The following is a 15,796-nucleotide window of genomic DNA, read 5'->3' as shown; positions in this document are numbered from 1 at the left end:
TTAATAAACTTAAATGATTCAAGGCAATCGGTTTCCTCAAACGGTTTGAGTTAAACTAACTCATCAGGTTTTACAGTGCGGTTATACACACCCGGTGTGCGAACAGAGCTGGAAAGAGTAAATCAATTTATGTTATATATACATGTAATTCATTTTTCAATTTAAAATTGAATCATTATTTAAAATTAAACTGGGTCTGGAAATCTGGATTATATTCGGGATTGTATATTTGAGTGTGGTCTAGACCTACTCTATCTGTAAAGTGTCTTGAAATAACTGATGTTATGATTTGATACTATAAATAAAATTTAATTGAATGGAAATAAATTTTTTGGATACAGGCTACTCGTATACGTTCAAGATTAGGCTACCCCGTAACTCCGTACAAAAAAATGAAGCCAGCCCGCACGAGTTTTGGGGTTGTCCGAGGTCATTGAACGTGTGTCTAACTAGCCCATAAATCGCGGACCCTCTGTGTGTATTTGTCTTTCAAATATGTCGAGAACCGTTTTTCCGATGATCTTCTTCACACTTGGCGGGTGTACTGACACAGTATAGCAGTGTTGGTGCGGTTTCAACACGCGAGGAACAGTCTACTGATCCCAGGATCAGCACCCTGGCCAGCGGTCACACTTGTACAGCATTACAAATAATCCACCTGAGCTAGCACAGATGGAACCAGAGTTTCCTGTTCCTGAGCCTTTATCACAGATGAACATGTTATACATGGTATTAACATGTTATATTTACATTGAAGTGATGCAGATGCCCCTCAGCCTGACAGAAGGGAAGAAGTGCGGTATCTATTCTGTCATGAGTTCATTATTGAATGTTGAATCGCAAAACTCTTACTGCAGACATGGTTGGGTATCATTGGACAGCAACAGTAATGGTATCAATCTGTAGGTGTGTTTAGAAATGTAAAATGTGAACTCTGGGATATACATAAATTAACCTAAATTTCGACAGGAGGCTAATTTACCCGTAATGGAAAGTTGCTTCCTCAAAAATGCCATGCAGACTTTTTAAAAAAGACAATTAATACAGCGAAATAAGAGGGCCCTGTAAAATGCCATGCACCTGACTGAATGCAATGTGTTTTCACAAAAATAACAACACACAATCCATGTTCTTATAACAATAGTGGCAATTGTAGCAAAACAGTTATCCAAATGTTATTTTTAATCTGTTGAAAGCGTTTCTGAAAAACATGACAGTGGCACATAATGCCCTCACGTAATCCCAAACACAGTCCATATTTCACCTTTCAACTGAAAAGGTTCAACTGCCCGTCGTCGAGTGTGAGAACGACAACTCACATTCGTCCAGAAGTGATTAAAACATGTGCCATTTTCACGTCAGCCGCGTGATCTGGACATTCTATCCATTCTCTTTATGATAACTTCTGAGGATGTTGATTCTGGCGGCTTAATTAGAACAGCTTTGTCACCCCATCAACGTTAAAGCCAATCCTGAATAAGAGATAAAGGGTGGGAGAGAGAGAGAGAGAGAGAGAGAGAGAGAGAGAGAGAGAGAGAGAGAAAGAGAGAGAGAGAGAGAGATACCGTGATTGACACACAAAAATGGACAAACAAAACAAATACTAATTTGATCTGAAACACGTAAAACAGGCATTATATCTAAATACTGACATTTTCAATCACGTTGACGTGTTCTGACCGACTCTCACCTTGCCGTCCGGCAGGGACAGACCCTCCGCCACACGGTTCTCCACACGGCCTGGCGCAGCGCCGGGCTACCCCAGATGTACACAGCCGGGGTCACCAGTGCGTTCAGGCGTGCCATGATGGCGAACAGGTTAGTGGCTTCATTCCTAAACCTGAGACCCTTACCCGTCAACTGTCTAACAATGATATTTACAAAGGATGGACACCACAGAGCCAAGAAGCAAATCACCACAAACACAATGATGCGCAGCGACTCCTTTTTGTTGTCTCTCTCGGCACTGGGCGCCTCTCTCGCCAGGTGGTTCCTGGCTATGGTGTATAATTTAATTGTCATCAACACTTTAGTGAGTACAATAATCTGTAGAGTCATTACACCAAACGCGTTTATTTCAGCTGCTTTTGAAATAGGCACCATGTTCTGCACCGTGAGGATAGAGTATGTGTAAATCCAACAAAACGCACAAATGACGATAACGAAAGACCTGGTTAAACAGCGGTTGTAAAAGAAAGGATGGCACACGGCGAAGTACCGGTCAAACTGAGCAAAGAGGAAGGTCAACACGTTGACACCTAGAAATGAGGGTAAAATGTAGTATGTCCCATGCCTCGAGGGATAGCCCTCTTGCACGTCGAAGAGGCCGAGGTAGTAGACCGAGAAGCCGGTCAGAGTGTCACTGATGCTCGTGTTCAGCATGAAAATAAAACGGTTCTGGGCTCGCAGGGACCGGTTGGAGGAAATCGCAATGACCACCGAGCCGGCGACGAGCACGGCGCTTGTGGCGAACAGAATATGGAAGATGAAAATGAGGAGGTCCTCGGGAGTTTTGAAATCCACCGACAAAGGGACGGTAGCGTTATAGTGCATCCTGGCGCTCCGCCAGTAGGCCAAGCATTCATCATATTTATATATGAACGCTGCTCATAAATATAAGCAAACACCCTGATCTCTAAAGGGCAGGGGCTTTAATGAACAGGTAGCGTGGTAACAGGTAGAACATGCGCATGCCACACATATGAAAAGAACAAGTAAGGCCTAATCATTAGTCCCCAGTCGCTTGTTTGCGTCCTGGTTTCCATAATACCTTCTCAGCGGTTTGGCCTGCTTCCTAAAATCTAAAAACACACGTAGTTTCTATTATAACAACATATAAGGGACTCAGTATTATCTTTTAATTCAGGTAGCCTATATTTAGCAAAAAATGTGTATTGAAAGTTTCCAAACAAATAAGCATTGCTCACTTGAATGCCTGTTCGGTAAACTGTCATTGAAATATACAATAATTTGCTCGTTTTACAGCTTTAGGGATTACAATAACGTCTCTCTGTTTGTAAGTCGTTTAATCATTTGATCTTTAAGAACTTTTACCCTACAATATCTAACTAAAGTCAGTGCGATTTTCAACCACTAGAGCGAGCAATACTAAAAATAATATTCTTTCACAAAGACGTCTCTCTTGTTGCCAGTTATTACTAATACTGCATCGGATGAGATAAAAAATTAAGTAATAAAGGATTCCATATATTCAAAATGCAGGGTAGTAAATCAATGTATGGAAGTTTATAAATTGTTGGCAGCTTTTACTTAGCTGTTAATTTAACATCTAACCTCTAAATATGAGAAGTCTCCCACAGCTCTGATTACTTATCAAGAAATGCTGTGTTGTCTTTACACATTTGAACAAAATTGTATTATATTCAGTACTATACTACAGTAAAATTAAATTTAACCCTTTATAGATTCATACTGGTCATCTGGAATTTGGGCAAATGCCATAAGAGCCACCCCCTTATGGACCCTTATGGGCCACTACTGATAAATTATCTTTGATTATTTTTGATAAGTAATTTTATGCATGCAGCCACAAATATTCAAGATTTTGCTGCAGCAAAGTGCGTGGAAAAATATACTCGGGAGGTAAAAATAGGGCTGGTGTGTCACAAATGCCGGAGCCGTTTTTTGATCCCAGTCGTTCACTGGTTAGACCTGTCAAAGAGGGTCCATGCAACTGTTAGGCAAGCTTATACAGGTTAGGTGAGACAAGAGTATGGGGAATTCCTATTCATATTGAAAATGAATAGTTCAGTATTGTTCTTTAATAATGGGCAAAAAGCCACAACTTTTTTTTAGTTTAAAGGTCCCATGACATGGTGCTCTTTGGATGCTTTTATGTAGATCTTAGTGGTCCCCTAATACCATATCTGAAGTTATTTTCCCTGAAAAATCAGCCTTGGGGCAGAATTAGAGTCACTAGAGCCAGTCCCACAATGAGCTTTCCTTAGTATGTGCCATTACTGAGTCTGTAGTTTTGAGGAGGAGAGAGGGGGGGCAAGGTGGAGGCTGGGGGTGTGGCCTCGACTTTGCTTGTTTGACAGCCTTGATGTCTCTCTCTTATGGGTGGGCCAAATTCTTTGGGCGGGCAAAGCAGGGTAAGGGGAGGTAACCTTGCTCCTTATGACCTCATAAGGGGCAAGATTCCAGATAGCCTATATGAGTTTTTATTTTCCCAGGATACCCAGGGCTCAGTTTACACCTATCGCCATTTCTAGCCACTGGGGGACTATAGGCAGACTGGGGAAACTCATATTAATGTTAAAAAACCTCATAAAGTGAAATTTCCATGCCATGGGACCTTTAAAGATTTTACCAAGCACGAAATTTCAGAGGCTTATGTCTACTAATACATGTTTCATAAAGCTGAGGTGCTTTTATAAAGTCAAAGTGCATTACATTAAGAGAGGTCAGACAACTTAAATGTAAGTAGTAAATATGTTTTAAATTTGCTGATTCATCATAAAATTGATTTGAAAGTGTAGCCTGATAACAGATTCTAGGTTAAAGCAAAGCTACATTGATTGGTTCACTGCACATGCTCAAAGGCCTTTCTTGATGCGGCTTTCCTCAGACCCAGTGGGAGTCTGCTCTGTTATATATATATTTTTTTTCTTTCTTTTCCAAACTGAAGTCAATACTATAAGAACTGTTGATAAGAGAAACTTGAAACTAATAAACATGTTATGCCAAGAGGAAAACACCTAAAATATGAATTCTCTCCAAATAGGTCAATAGGTTGTTGTCCTCGTATGTTTTTTATCAGGATCTTTTTGACTTGTTGTCCAGGGCACTAAAGTCACCCAGGTCTCCCAGTGGCACCCAGTGCAATGAATCCCCGTACACTCTGTCTATGGGTAACAGCAGCCAGGGGTGGTCTCTGTTTTGGCAATGTGTGGATGTTTCTTTTTAGCATTTTCCTGCCTGCAACTATCATTTTCCTCAACATGTCTGTGTCTCACTCCACACTGCTGAATATGTACATGCTGAGCACCTGCTTCAGTGATATCTGCTCTGGGGTGTCATATTATTATGTTGCTGTTCTAGACGTAAGGGATCATTTCGAATCCACCTTTTACATTGGACCAACATTTCTAGGGCTGTCATGTGGCCATCCTACCTGCGCAGGCAGACAGGTACCACGCGGTGGTGTCACCTGTTAAATACTCCCACCGCATGACCCGAAGCAGGACCCTGCTCGTCATCTTTGGCTACTGGGTCTAGGCTTTCCTCATCGTGGCTTCGCACAACTTGGTCACAGTCGGGGTAGCCAAAACGATCACGACAATGGGCACGTTTCTGGGGGACGTATTTACAGTGACTGTTAGACTGTTCATGATAGCCAGGTTACAGCTGGAGAGGGAGAAAGACAGCGCTCGTCGGTGTATCTCCTACTGGTGTTGGCTGGGGTTTTCTTGGCGACGTGGCTTCCTATATTCTGCCATCTTGTGGGCTGTAATTTCTTTGGTTTAACTTGTTATTTCGTTAAGAATGAAGGCACTGGCACGATTCGTATTTTGCCCCCAGTTAATGCTGCCTTGACGCCCATTCTGAACATTAGTGGGTGATCTGCACTCTGAGTGACTCTGCTCACCTGAGTGTGGAGACCTTGCTGTAGAAGGAAGAAGGTGATGATGTTGGACCAGTTTACACGTTAACAACTGCTTAATGTTATCCAAAAATGCCTTACATGATAATGATTTTCAAAGTTTTGCGCAGTTTACCCAAGCCGAGATTTGGTTTTGGCAGAAATTAATAATGCACATGTGCTATTTGACATTTGATAGATCCTTATGAGGGTTATGACATGTCTTCCTTATAGTCAGTCTTGTTTTTCGTGAAGGATATTCAGCTATAGGGTGAGCTGATAATAATGAAACACATGTGGCTCAGTCTAAGCATGTTGACAAATGCAACTCAGGCTGCCGAGCTCCCCCGCAGAGGATGCACTTTCCGAGGCAACCACTGCGTGTCAGAAGAGCACTTTTGCTAAGCGACATAACTTCAATACATGGAAAATGCAGCAGCTGCATAAGCATAAAGCATGACAGATTAAGCTGATACACTACCTGGCTCAATATGTCACTCAACAATTTGCAAGCGATAGACCGACATATTCATAAATAGGTGCAGCCAGGCATCAAAGTAATCTTACTGACAGAGGTCCAATAAATGCCATGTAGGTGAACCCAACCATGTATCCTGTATTTTATTGGCTCTTGGCTGACCTGGGTCCTCTGGCAAAGAGGGAGGAGCCAACAGATCGTCACACTTCCGCACATCTGGTGCCCAATTTCTGAACCAGAACCACTCTCTCTCTCTCTCTCTCTCTCTCTCTCTCTCTCTCTCTCTCTCTGTGCTGTAAATCACCTGACAATCAATCCTCTTGAGATCATTTATATAGCTTTGAAATCAAATATGAAATCTCAAATTGCAATTATTATCTTAAGTCCAACTAACTGATTTGATGAAGCTGTCTATGGTGATTGCAACATGCACATTAAATAATTTGCATATTGAAACGGACTAGTTCATAAGCGAAGACACTGGCTTGCATAGAAACATAGTGTAGGCAGGCTGCAAAAATATCAAATTACTTAATCTGCCCTTTTTTAAACCATGCAAGGCAATTTATTTGCTTGCCACGTAAAACTTAAATTAGAACCCTTTCTAACATAAAATGGAAACCTCTGGGGATCCATTTTCCATTTATGGCCTAGTGACACTTTAAAATTGTATTTAGGTGAAACTACATTCGAAACAGACGGGTTTCGCTCACACCCTTTCTTTAAAAAATTTGATTTTTTTCATTATTTTTTAATCGGAGAAACGGGTATACATGACACAAAGTAACTTATCAAGTCAGACATTTTTGCAGCGTAGACCTGCATTCAGCAGTAGGCTATAAGACCATGGCTGAGTCGTGCTGCTGGGAGAAGAAGGCCTAAACCACACTGTTACCACATCCCTCTCTCTCTGTTTTTCTTTCTCTCTCTCTCTCTCTCTCTCTCTCTCTCTCTCTCTGCCATCTTGCAGGTAAAGTTGCCAGGGGTCCTGGGCTGAGAAAGTGGCCAGACCCTCCCACAGTGGGATGTTTTCTCTGCTGCTCTCTGGGCTGGTTTCTATTCAAATGTGGGTCAGGGGTGAGCAAGCCTAACGTCATAAGCTTGCAACATGGCGTCCCGAAGGCTGTGAGGTGAGCAAGAGGATGGTAAAGAACGTTTGAGAACGATCCTACCGATGTAATAAGGTATTTAAAAGATTTTTTTTGTCTTTACAATGGATTGTAAATGCGCAACGGGACTGTTTTCGTGAATGTTTTGATCAGATCGTTTTTCTCCCAGCTGCTGCAAAGATCGCAAGGGTTTTCGGCGTCACGGTGGTGTTTTTTTTCCACGGCGTGCCAACAAAAAGGGGCTTCGCTTGTGCCTATTCTGGTTCTACCAGCCTGCTTGGCAAGCCGAGAAATCTCACATTATTGGTTTTAGTAGATCGCGGCTCCTACTCAAAACAGCAGATAAATGTTTTGCAAATGTTGTGGCGTTTATTTTGGCGTCGTGTGCTTATTAGAGATGCCCCACGGGACGAGTGTGTACCAATTCACCAGGCTGGCAGAGCAAAGGGAACAGAATGGATCTACAAACGGCTCGTCGCAGCGCTTTACACAAATGTTTCCACAGTTTACCTCATTTTCTCTATTTTTATAATCTAACATGTTTAATGAATTATGGGTAATGAGCTGAATGTTTTAGAAATCGATCTCTTTCTTGTTATCATAACACTGAGTTTTGTCTTCTTCAAATAGCTGTAACTTGCACATAATGTGTAAAAAGAAACCGGATTGATTCTGCGGATTTTACGCACGGTATTTTGCGCAATAATCCTTTTAATCATAGCGATGTTACACCCGATATCGTGTCACCTGTATATGTAGATTAAGCCAGCTTGTTCTTGGGTACGGCTAATTAAACAATGATCTAACAGGACCTACTTGCACATATAAGCTACCCAGTGCAGTGTAGACGCACGGCCTATACTGTCGGGTTTAAACGTTGCATTAACATTATACGTGAATTGTATCGATGCAGGGGATTGTATGTCTGTGTAGCCTATTGGTGGGCTACTGTTATACACCGACCATCTTTGTGGTCGGCTCCCGTGTGTGTAACATTAGGCTACATTGTGACCCAATACTGCTGTATAGAAACAGCAATGCATGATATAGATTTCCGGGGGTAAATTAGTATTCTGATGAAAAGAGCCACATCGGTGTGTTGAATATTTGGTTATTATACTCTAATTCAGGACAACAACATATCACTTGGTTGCTAATAAAACAATGTACGTGTTCAGGTGCAAATACAGCTTGGCTTCTCAGGTGATTAGTGTTGTTAAAGTACCAAGGGGCATAGAGATAATAAGGCACAGGAATGTCAGAAATGTGGGTTCCCTTGACTGGCTGCTGCTTTGTATAAGTAAATGTTTAGTTCTGGAAAAATAATTCCACTATATGTCTCTTACTTTGTTTAGTATCAACTAAGAAAAATTGATGAACGTCTGATAAGACTGACTGATTACTCTCTTAAAGTCATTTGTGTAATACATTTGTCATTCTTGATGCTTGAGTAATTGTTGTCCTAGCAATAGTCAGGGGCTCTCACTTGTCCAATATCAGTTATGGCTGTCTATTTTCCCTTATTTGTTGTCATCATGCATGGCCAAAACGTTTAGCATAGTCTTGTTTGTAGCTTAATCACGCAAAGTGAACTGTGTTTATTCATTTTAGTTGGATACATCCAGGGCAGTTTTTCAGTCAGCGTCTTGTGAAGATATTTTGAAGTGTCCTTGTTCTACAGCTACTGAGGCATTTGTAGACTCTTGTCTTGGTAAAGTTTGTCACAACCTTAGGGTAATATGAAGATAAAACCATCTATTTCACAGCTTGTCATCCTAATCACTGTTGCTGGGTGCTGTATAATAGGAAGGCTATAGTTTGGCAGGTGACACCCACCTAGAAGTGCAGTTGGAGTTAGCAATTGCTCTCCCTGTTAGCCTAACATTTGGCCTATCAGTTAGCTAAATTGTGCGTTTTAGGAATACATTTAAAAATATTTTGAAGGCTTGACAAGGTACATCCAAATACATTTTTAGTGTATTTACATACACTAAATATTCTAATTTAGTGGGGCTTGTACCGCTGGAATATGGCTCCTGGCTGTAACTGCGTTAAGTGTTTGACAATGCTGCGTCTGTAACAGCATTAACTTTGAAGACTTCATGTTTAGCTCATGTGATCCCATTATTTTAAAGACAGTGATTTCCCCAGGAATCCAGAAATTAGGAACCTCTGTGAGTGACAATACTGTGTTGCATTTTAAAGAGCTGAGGTCGATTCAGTTACACAGAAAATGTTTTATTTAGGCTTTGAGGCAGATAAGTAAAGCTAGTATTTCTGCAGAAATACATAACAGAAATAAGATGAACTATTAACCAAAAAATTCAAAAAAGAAACCATTGTTCTCGGTTTCTTGTTATTTTATCCCCAGCCTAACAATCTGCATACTTTTGTCAAATATACATTACAGTTAGGTCTATCTAGTAATAGATGTCAAACAAGTTAATTTAGGCCATTAAAATGACCAAGTCAAGTCAACTAATCAGTTTGACTTATTTCATTGATTACTATGGACTACAAAGAGGGACCTGGAGAGGTGTGTGTGTGTGTGTGTGTGTGTCAGTGGCCGGTTGGTCTTGCCTCACCCTAATTGTCCCTTCTCTTCTCAACACAGTCAGTATTCTGTGTACATTGTGAACATGGCTTAGAGTGGCATGTGTGGGCAGCACAGTGCAGTAAGGCTACTTAGACTGTATGTTCTGCTGACATGTTAGGCGAGGACTTATAGATTGTGCTAGGCTGTCGTATCTATACGTATCCGTCTGTTTTGTTCTTTACTGCCTGTTCGAGGGCAGTGTGGTTGGTGCAGTGGCTGAAGCACCTCAGGGCAGGGTTGTTGTTGTTCTTTAAGAAGAAGAAACAGTCTGTGGAATGTAGTGCTGATAGCCAGAAGGTTATGCGGTGTTAAAAAGGAGGAGGGTTGGGTGGGTGGCGGCAACTCTGTAAAACCTTGGACCATACCGGATCTGTCCTTACCCAACATGCCCTCTGCCCTTAGCTAACACGTTAGGCTCCAGGTCATGTGGGTCTGCTGCTTTTTATGGGGGGGTGGGGGTGTGTGTGTGGGGGGTGAAAAAGGTGTTATTTAGACAGGCATTTTCCTGAATTCACACAGACATGGATCCATGGGTTTGATTACAGGTTGAGTTGTGGACATGTAAGGTGATTTGTGTGTGTGTGAGAGAGAGTCTCTGCTTTTCTTCCCTTGCTGCACTGCACTGGTACATATGGGGTACGCAGCAACCTTTGGCCCCCTCCTGTGATGAAATGGACGGGGCGCCTTTCATTCCCATGCACCCTGGGCAGGACTTGTTTGTCTGTAACATGGCGAACGGCCTGACAGAAAATGGGTCTTAATTGGAAGGGTTCTACCCAGACTGCGGTAGGGATACTGTAATTCAAGTTATTCCTCTTTCAGCCATTATCCAACAATTGTTTTATCCAACATCCAGCAGAAATTCATGTCTCTTAGACGAGATGAGGTTCCGTCCTCATGTTTGTGAGCTTGTGTACGGCAGGACGTCTCCCCTGCAGCTTTTCTGAAAAGATTAGAACAAGAATTGGATCAGTGTCCAGAATTCCAGCAGATGCTTTGCATCAGAGCTATTCAACCATTTGCAATGGAGAAACGTGTATAGGCATGTTATTATACCAAGCAAAGACCACAGCTGTTGATTTCACTTTTTATTCCACACTCTGTAGTCTGTGGTTGGAACACAGACCCTGAATTTTCTGCTCTCCTGGGCACCACGGTAAATCATCACTGTATCTAGTTTAGAAAATTAAATCCAAGACTCTATGGTTTGTTTAGAATTTTATTTCATTAGTTTAATTGGTTTTGGATTAAGCTTTTTTGCTATGTCATGCATACACCTAACAAGGCTTCTACAGTTAAAAAAAACAAAACTTTTGTACATGTGAATGACAAAGAGTACATACAGGGAAAGTACGGCTGTGGCAGCCGCGTGGTGGGATGAAAGGAAACATCAGTCAAATTTGAAGTGCATGTAACCAATTCAATCACTGATTAAAACTGAAATAAGCAGGCCAGTTTCCTCGGTTAAACAGTTATCATTGAAACACTTCTGTGACTGCATTCAAAACATATCCCAGGGTTATAATTACTTACTGACCATCTGCATGTAACTGCAGGTTTTACAGGTTACTGCAGTGCATATAAACACATTCTCCAATTTCCTGCCTTGACCTGATTTGCGCCGTGGTGTGCACATTTAAACACATTAGCTGTGGACCAAAGTTTCTCGAGTGTTACTTAAAACTAAAATCATGTAATTTAAATCATGAGAGATGGTTTATTTTCCTCTGGCGCACTAGATGTCCCACAGGTGGAAAGGAGCATATAAAGTGGGTAGCCGAAAAAGCACAGCTGCTCTGTTTAATCTTCTCATTGTATTGTGAGCCGTCCTTTCACTCACGAGAGAACTAAAACTCAGAAAATTGCAGTACCCACGAGTTCTGCATGGATCAACCTTACCCATGCAGCAGCGTCAGCCATGTTGAAATGGCTCAGAGGTGGTTGCTCTGTGTTTGTATTTCAAACTGGCTTTGTACCATCCCCCTAAATCCCTCCCCCACTCCCTTTGCCCACCAGCATTCTCTCTCTCTCTCTGTGTGTGCGTGTGTATGTGTAATCAGGGAAGCCTTTTGCTCGTGTACATGATGATACTGTTTCCCTGTCTGCTTCAGTCTTACCTGCCCAGTCTGTTCTGCCCATATTCTGCATTATGTGACCATCTACACAGTTTTACAAAGTCATTACTGTATATTGTTCATAAGAATCCCTTTGAAAGAAGAAGAACCCTGCTATGTATGTTTTTTTTTTTATCTTTCTTAGTCTTGTTTGCTATTCGTTGTTTAGCAGATTACCTTTCACAGTCGTAGGGTGTGTTTTGTTATTGCGCCACAGGACTTTGCCTCACCTCTGCCCTCTGTCCTGGCCCTCTACCCTCTGTTCAGGAGATTAGTGCCACAGCCCACTGCTCTCTCAGTCACCATCGCTCCATGAACACTGACTCTGAAAGGTTGACTAGCTCACTGTTTAATCCATAAACTCCTTGCAAAAAGGATGCAATGACAGGCACCAGTAAATTAAGCAAAACCAGATCATCCAGCATTAATTCACTGCTGGGGGGCACTTTGACGCTCACTAGTTTTTAGTTCCTTAAGGACCAACACACGGATGTGTTATCCTGATCATGTCTGTCAACTCTGTGTAAACATCTCTGCCTGCTCATCTCCTCATCACCAGGCTCCTTAAACAAGTCAAGGTTGTAGCTCAGCAGTAGGGTGCTGTGTTTTTCAAGTGAGGTTTCCCCCACTGTCATGAAGCCACAGTCATTTTCGTAAAGTTTTTCCTTTAATTTATATAGCACTTTAAAAGCAAACATGTTGCAAACATGTCCAAAGTGCTTCACAAAGACAACACATATACCAGCATAAAGCACACACGTGTACATAGATGTAGTGGAAATATGACCCTATTCAAGTAGAAACAAGTTAAACAAGTTGAAACTCATGAAATTGCATAAACAGATTATACATACATGCATACACACATATATATGTTGTGTGTGTGTGTGTGTGTGTGTGTGTGTGTGTGTGTGTGTGTGTGTGTGTGTGTGTGTGTGTGTGTGTGTGTGTGTGTGTGTGTGTGTGTGTGTGTGTGTGTGTGTGTGTGTGTGTGTGTGTGTGTGTGTGTGTGTGTGTGTGTGTGTGTGTGTGTGTGTGTGCGTGCACATACATAAAATAGAAGGAAATATCACTGATTAATCACAATTAAAAGTTACAATTAAAAGCCAGAGAATAAAAGTATGTCTTAAGTTGCATTTAAAAATATCAACAGACTAATGTCTAATGGCCTCTGGCAGGCTATTCCAGAGCCAAGGAGCCACTACAGAAAAGGCCCTATCACTGGCCCTTTTTTCCATGATTGGGGCACAGTCAACAAAAAGGTTAATACTGCAGGCAAGGTAAGCTGATCCATGACTGTGCTTCAAGGGCAAAGTCTACCTTGGTCTGCAGTCCAAGCCCAGAGCTGTCTTTGGTTGGCATGTGGTGCAATATTTGGTCAGACCAAGAATTGTTTCTCACATCCCTCCTGACCTAGAATGGATCCAACCCTGTATGAAATGCTGCTCGCCTGCTACGTGACATTATACATATGAACTGGTCATGCTGCATACTGGAAACATTGTGCTAGCTGTTCTAGTAGGGTTAACTTTCTAATGGTTCATCCGTCCCTGACATACCATAACTGAAACTGCGATGCTGTAAAAGAACAACAGTCTAGAAATGGTATTGAAAATGTTTCTACAAACTGGAAGGAGCGCCAGGCAGTCACAGATGGAGCTGCCATGATGGTGCAGGCCTATCTGTCTTCTGTGGTATTAAGCTTGCTTTCCTGGGCAGCACTATTCGAAGGGGAGCTGTGCCTACATGTGTCCCACCCTTGCTGCATATAGATCAGCCGTAATCCATTAGCAGCTCCCTGGAATCCAGCCGGCACAGCACCGTACTGGAGGGGCCAGGGGGAGAGGGTAGCTGTGTGGCTGATGGGGGGGGAGGAGAGAGAGAACGAGGGATGAGAAGAGGAGGGGGTGGGGGAGGGCTCTTTTTTTATTTATTTTTTTCTCTACTCTGAGCTCAGCCCCCTTTTTATGTCGGCCCGCTGGAAAAGCCTCTTGAATCCCCCCCATAAAGCCTGCAGAGGTGTGTGTGTGTGTGTATGCTAAGAGAGAGACTTGACTGATATATGGCTTCCTGGCTGGCATCATAGCAGAGGCCTTTCTTTCTCGGCAGCCCTCTTCTCCATTACCGCCTGCAGGGCTGGGTGTCGCACACCCCTGTAGCACATTCTGCGATTAACTACGGATCTGGGTTATGCATTCCAGAGTAGCTCATTATAATTCACGTTGTGGACAGCGAGGTGTTCCTGTGGTGTGTCTTCATGCCCGGTGAGACACTGGTGAGGGTGGATGGATAGAGAGAAATGAGGAGAGGAAGAGGAAAGATGGGGGATGGGAAGAAGACCATGAGTGGAAGTGTCAGTAGAAGCAGAGGAGACAAGCCCAGACCTGAACCTGAGACTAATGATTGGTGATGGGAAAACTCTTTTCTGAATCACTATGATCAGTTCACGAAAAAAAAAAATATTTTTCAAAAGATGCAATCATTGAATTGTTCAGTCCTTCACCAGAGCTCAGACTTTAGTAGTCCCAGTCACAGGATCGAACCAAACTACCTCTATCTGAACGTTCAGTTCAGCTCGCTAGTTGGCTGAGAACAGAATTCAGTCATGTACTGTTTTATAAACTGAAAGCTGAAGTCCTATATGTACAGTATATTTTTTGACACCTAATTATTGAATAAATATTTGGGAATTGGTACTACTTCCTACTTGGGGCGACATGAGAGAGGTACAATCAGTAAATGGTTGTCTGTATAGTCAGCATAGGTGTCTCAAACCGGGGTTTACGTAAGATTTTTTTTGACAGCCAATATTTTTAATTAATGACCTACAGAAAAAGTGTATAGTTTATGCAATGATAAGGGCATGAAGAGAAAAGATGAGCTGTGAAATAATATATATAAATAGAAGACTGGCCTATTGTTGCATTTGTAGAGAGGATTTCTGTAGTGCATATGCAATAAAACGCCAATTTTTATCCTCTTTTTTTTTTCATGCTGCTGTACCCTGTCAAACTTGAATAAATTAAACTGAATGTTACCGGTTGCAATGGGCCCAAATTAGACTACTTAAAGTTCCGGTCGATTGGCCTTAGTGTTGCTTTTAATCTGTCAAATCTTCCGGCTAACCTAAGCCCTGCATGAAACATAAAATTATCGATTTTATTATTTTTCGGAAGTATCCAAAAATAACTTTCCTTGATGGATTACCTTACTCACCCCTGGATGGATTAGAATTACAATGACTGCTTGTTGTAACCGCTGAATGGTGCGCTGAAGGATAGTTTTTAAAAGTAAGTCGCAACACATAGTACATCTGTTACAGAGTCATTGCAGCTCCAGTAAATGTAAGACACCTGTCCTTAATCAGCTGTGTATTTGCTGTTTTGTCCTTGCTTCTGTAACTCTAGCTGAGTTGAGGAACCACTCCCTTCTTTACTCCTGCGTATATGAAACATGATTTTTAGTAAATCTCTTAGTTGGCACTGGGTGGAAATGGAACATTTTCACATGTATTTACGGCTTGAGTTAAGCATTTCTCTGCCTTACTGTGTAATCTCCTGTAATACGGAATACACCCTGCTCTGATCAATGGCATTAAAGATGTGTGTCTATTTTCCCAGCATGTCTTTCATGGCGTTAAGAACATGCCAAACATGAGTCAATGGCACACCCTGGTGCTTTAATTAAAGCACACTTCTACTGTTACATCACACCTGTGCTGTCTTTAGACTCAGTGCATCAATTGCAGTAGATTTCTTTCACAAAATGTGTTTGTTCAGACTAGAAGTAGAGCACTGTGGTACGTATGGAAATGGGCATAACTATGTAGTTTAACAGTAAATTAGATTCTTTCCTAATTCTTTAAATGAGGACGTCAGGGATCATGTGTTGCTG

General features: G+C 41.9%; 3 protein-coding genes across 4 annotated transcripts in view; 2 read left to right on the top strand and 1 right to left on the bottom strand.

The window, feature by feature from the left end:
* LOC117945513 (protease-associated domain-containing protein 1-like) overlaps window positions 1–11,645 on the top strand; it is a 19,482-nt gene extending 7,837 nt beyond the window's left edge. Inside the window, exons 6-7 of the mRNA XM_034873051.1 lie at window positions 4,764–4,767; window positions 11,634–11,645. The gene's annotated coding sequence lies outside the window, so the exon portion shown is untranslated. The remainder of the gene's footprint in view (window positions 1–4,763; window positions 4,768–11,633) is intronic.
* Window positions 1,687–2,553, bottom strand: LOC117945038 (G-protein coupled receptor 15-like). The gene has a single exon (XM_034872272.1). The coding sequence runs from the start codon at window positions 2,551–2,553 to the stop codon at window positions 1,687–1,689; it is 867 nt and encodes a 288-aa protein (XP_034728163.1).
* hic2 (hypermethylated in cancer 2) overlaps window positions 7,010–15,796 on the top strand; it is a 25,411-nt gene continuing 16,624 nt past the window's right edge. For both annotated transcript variants that reach the window (XR_004656821.1, XM_034872991.1), the window contains exon 1: window positions 7,010–7,267. The gene's annotated coding sequence lies outside the window, so the exon portion shown is untranslated. The remainder of the gene's footprint in view (window positions 7,268–15,796) is intronic.

This window comes from Etheostoma cragini, chromosome 5 (genome assembly GCF_013103735.1).
Source record: "Etheostoma cragini isolate CJK2018 chromosome 5, CSU_Ecrag_1.0, whole genome shotgun sequence".
In the NCBI taxonomy this organism is placed as follows: domain Eukaryota; kingdom Metazoa; phylum Chordata; class Actinopteri; order Perciformes; family Percidae; genus Etheostoma; species Etheostoma cragini.
The sequence above is the reverse complement of the archived record's forward strand: the minus strand, read 5'-3'. Positions and strand labels throughout refer to the sequence as shown.

Excerpts from the sequence above, each read along its gene's own strand:
- LOC117945038 (XM_034872272.1), bottom strand. The coding sequence starts at position 2,553 with ATGCACTATAACGCTACCGTCCCTTTGTCGGTGGATTTCAAAACTCCC.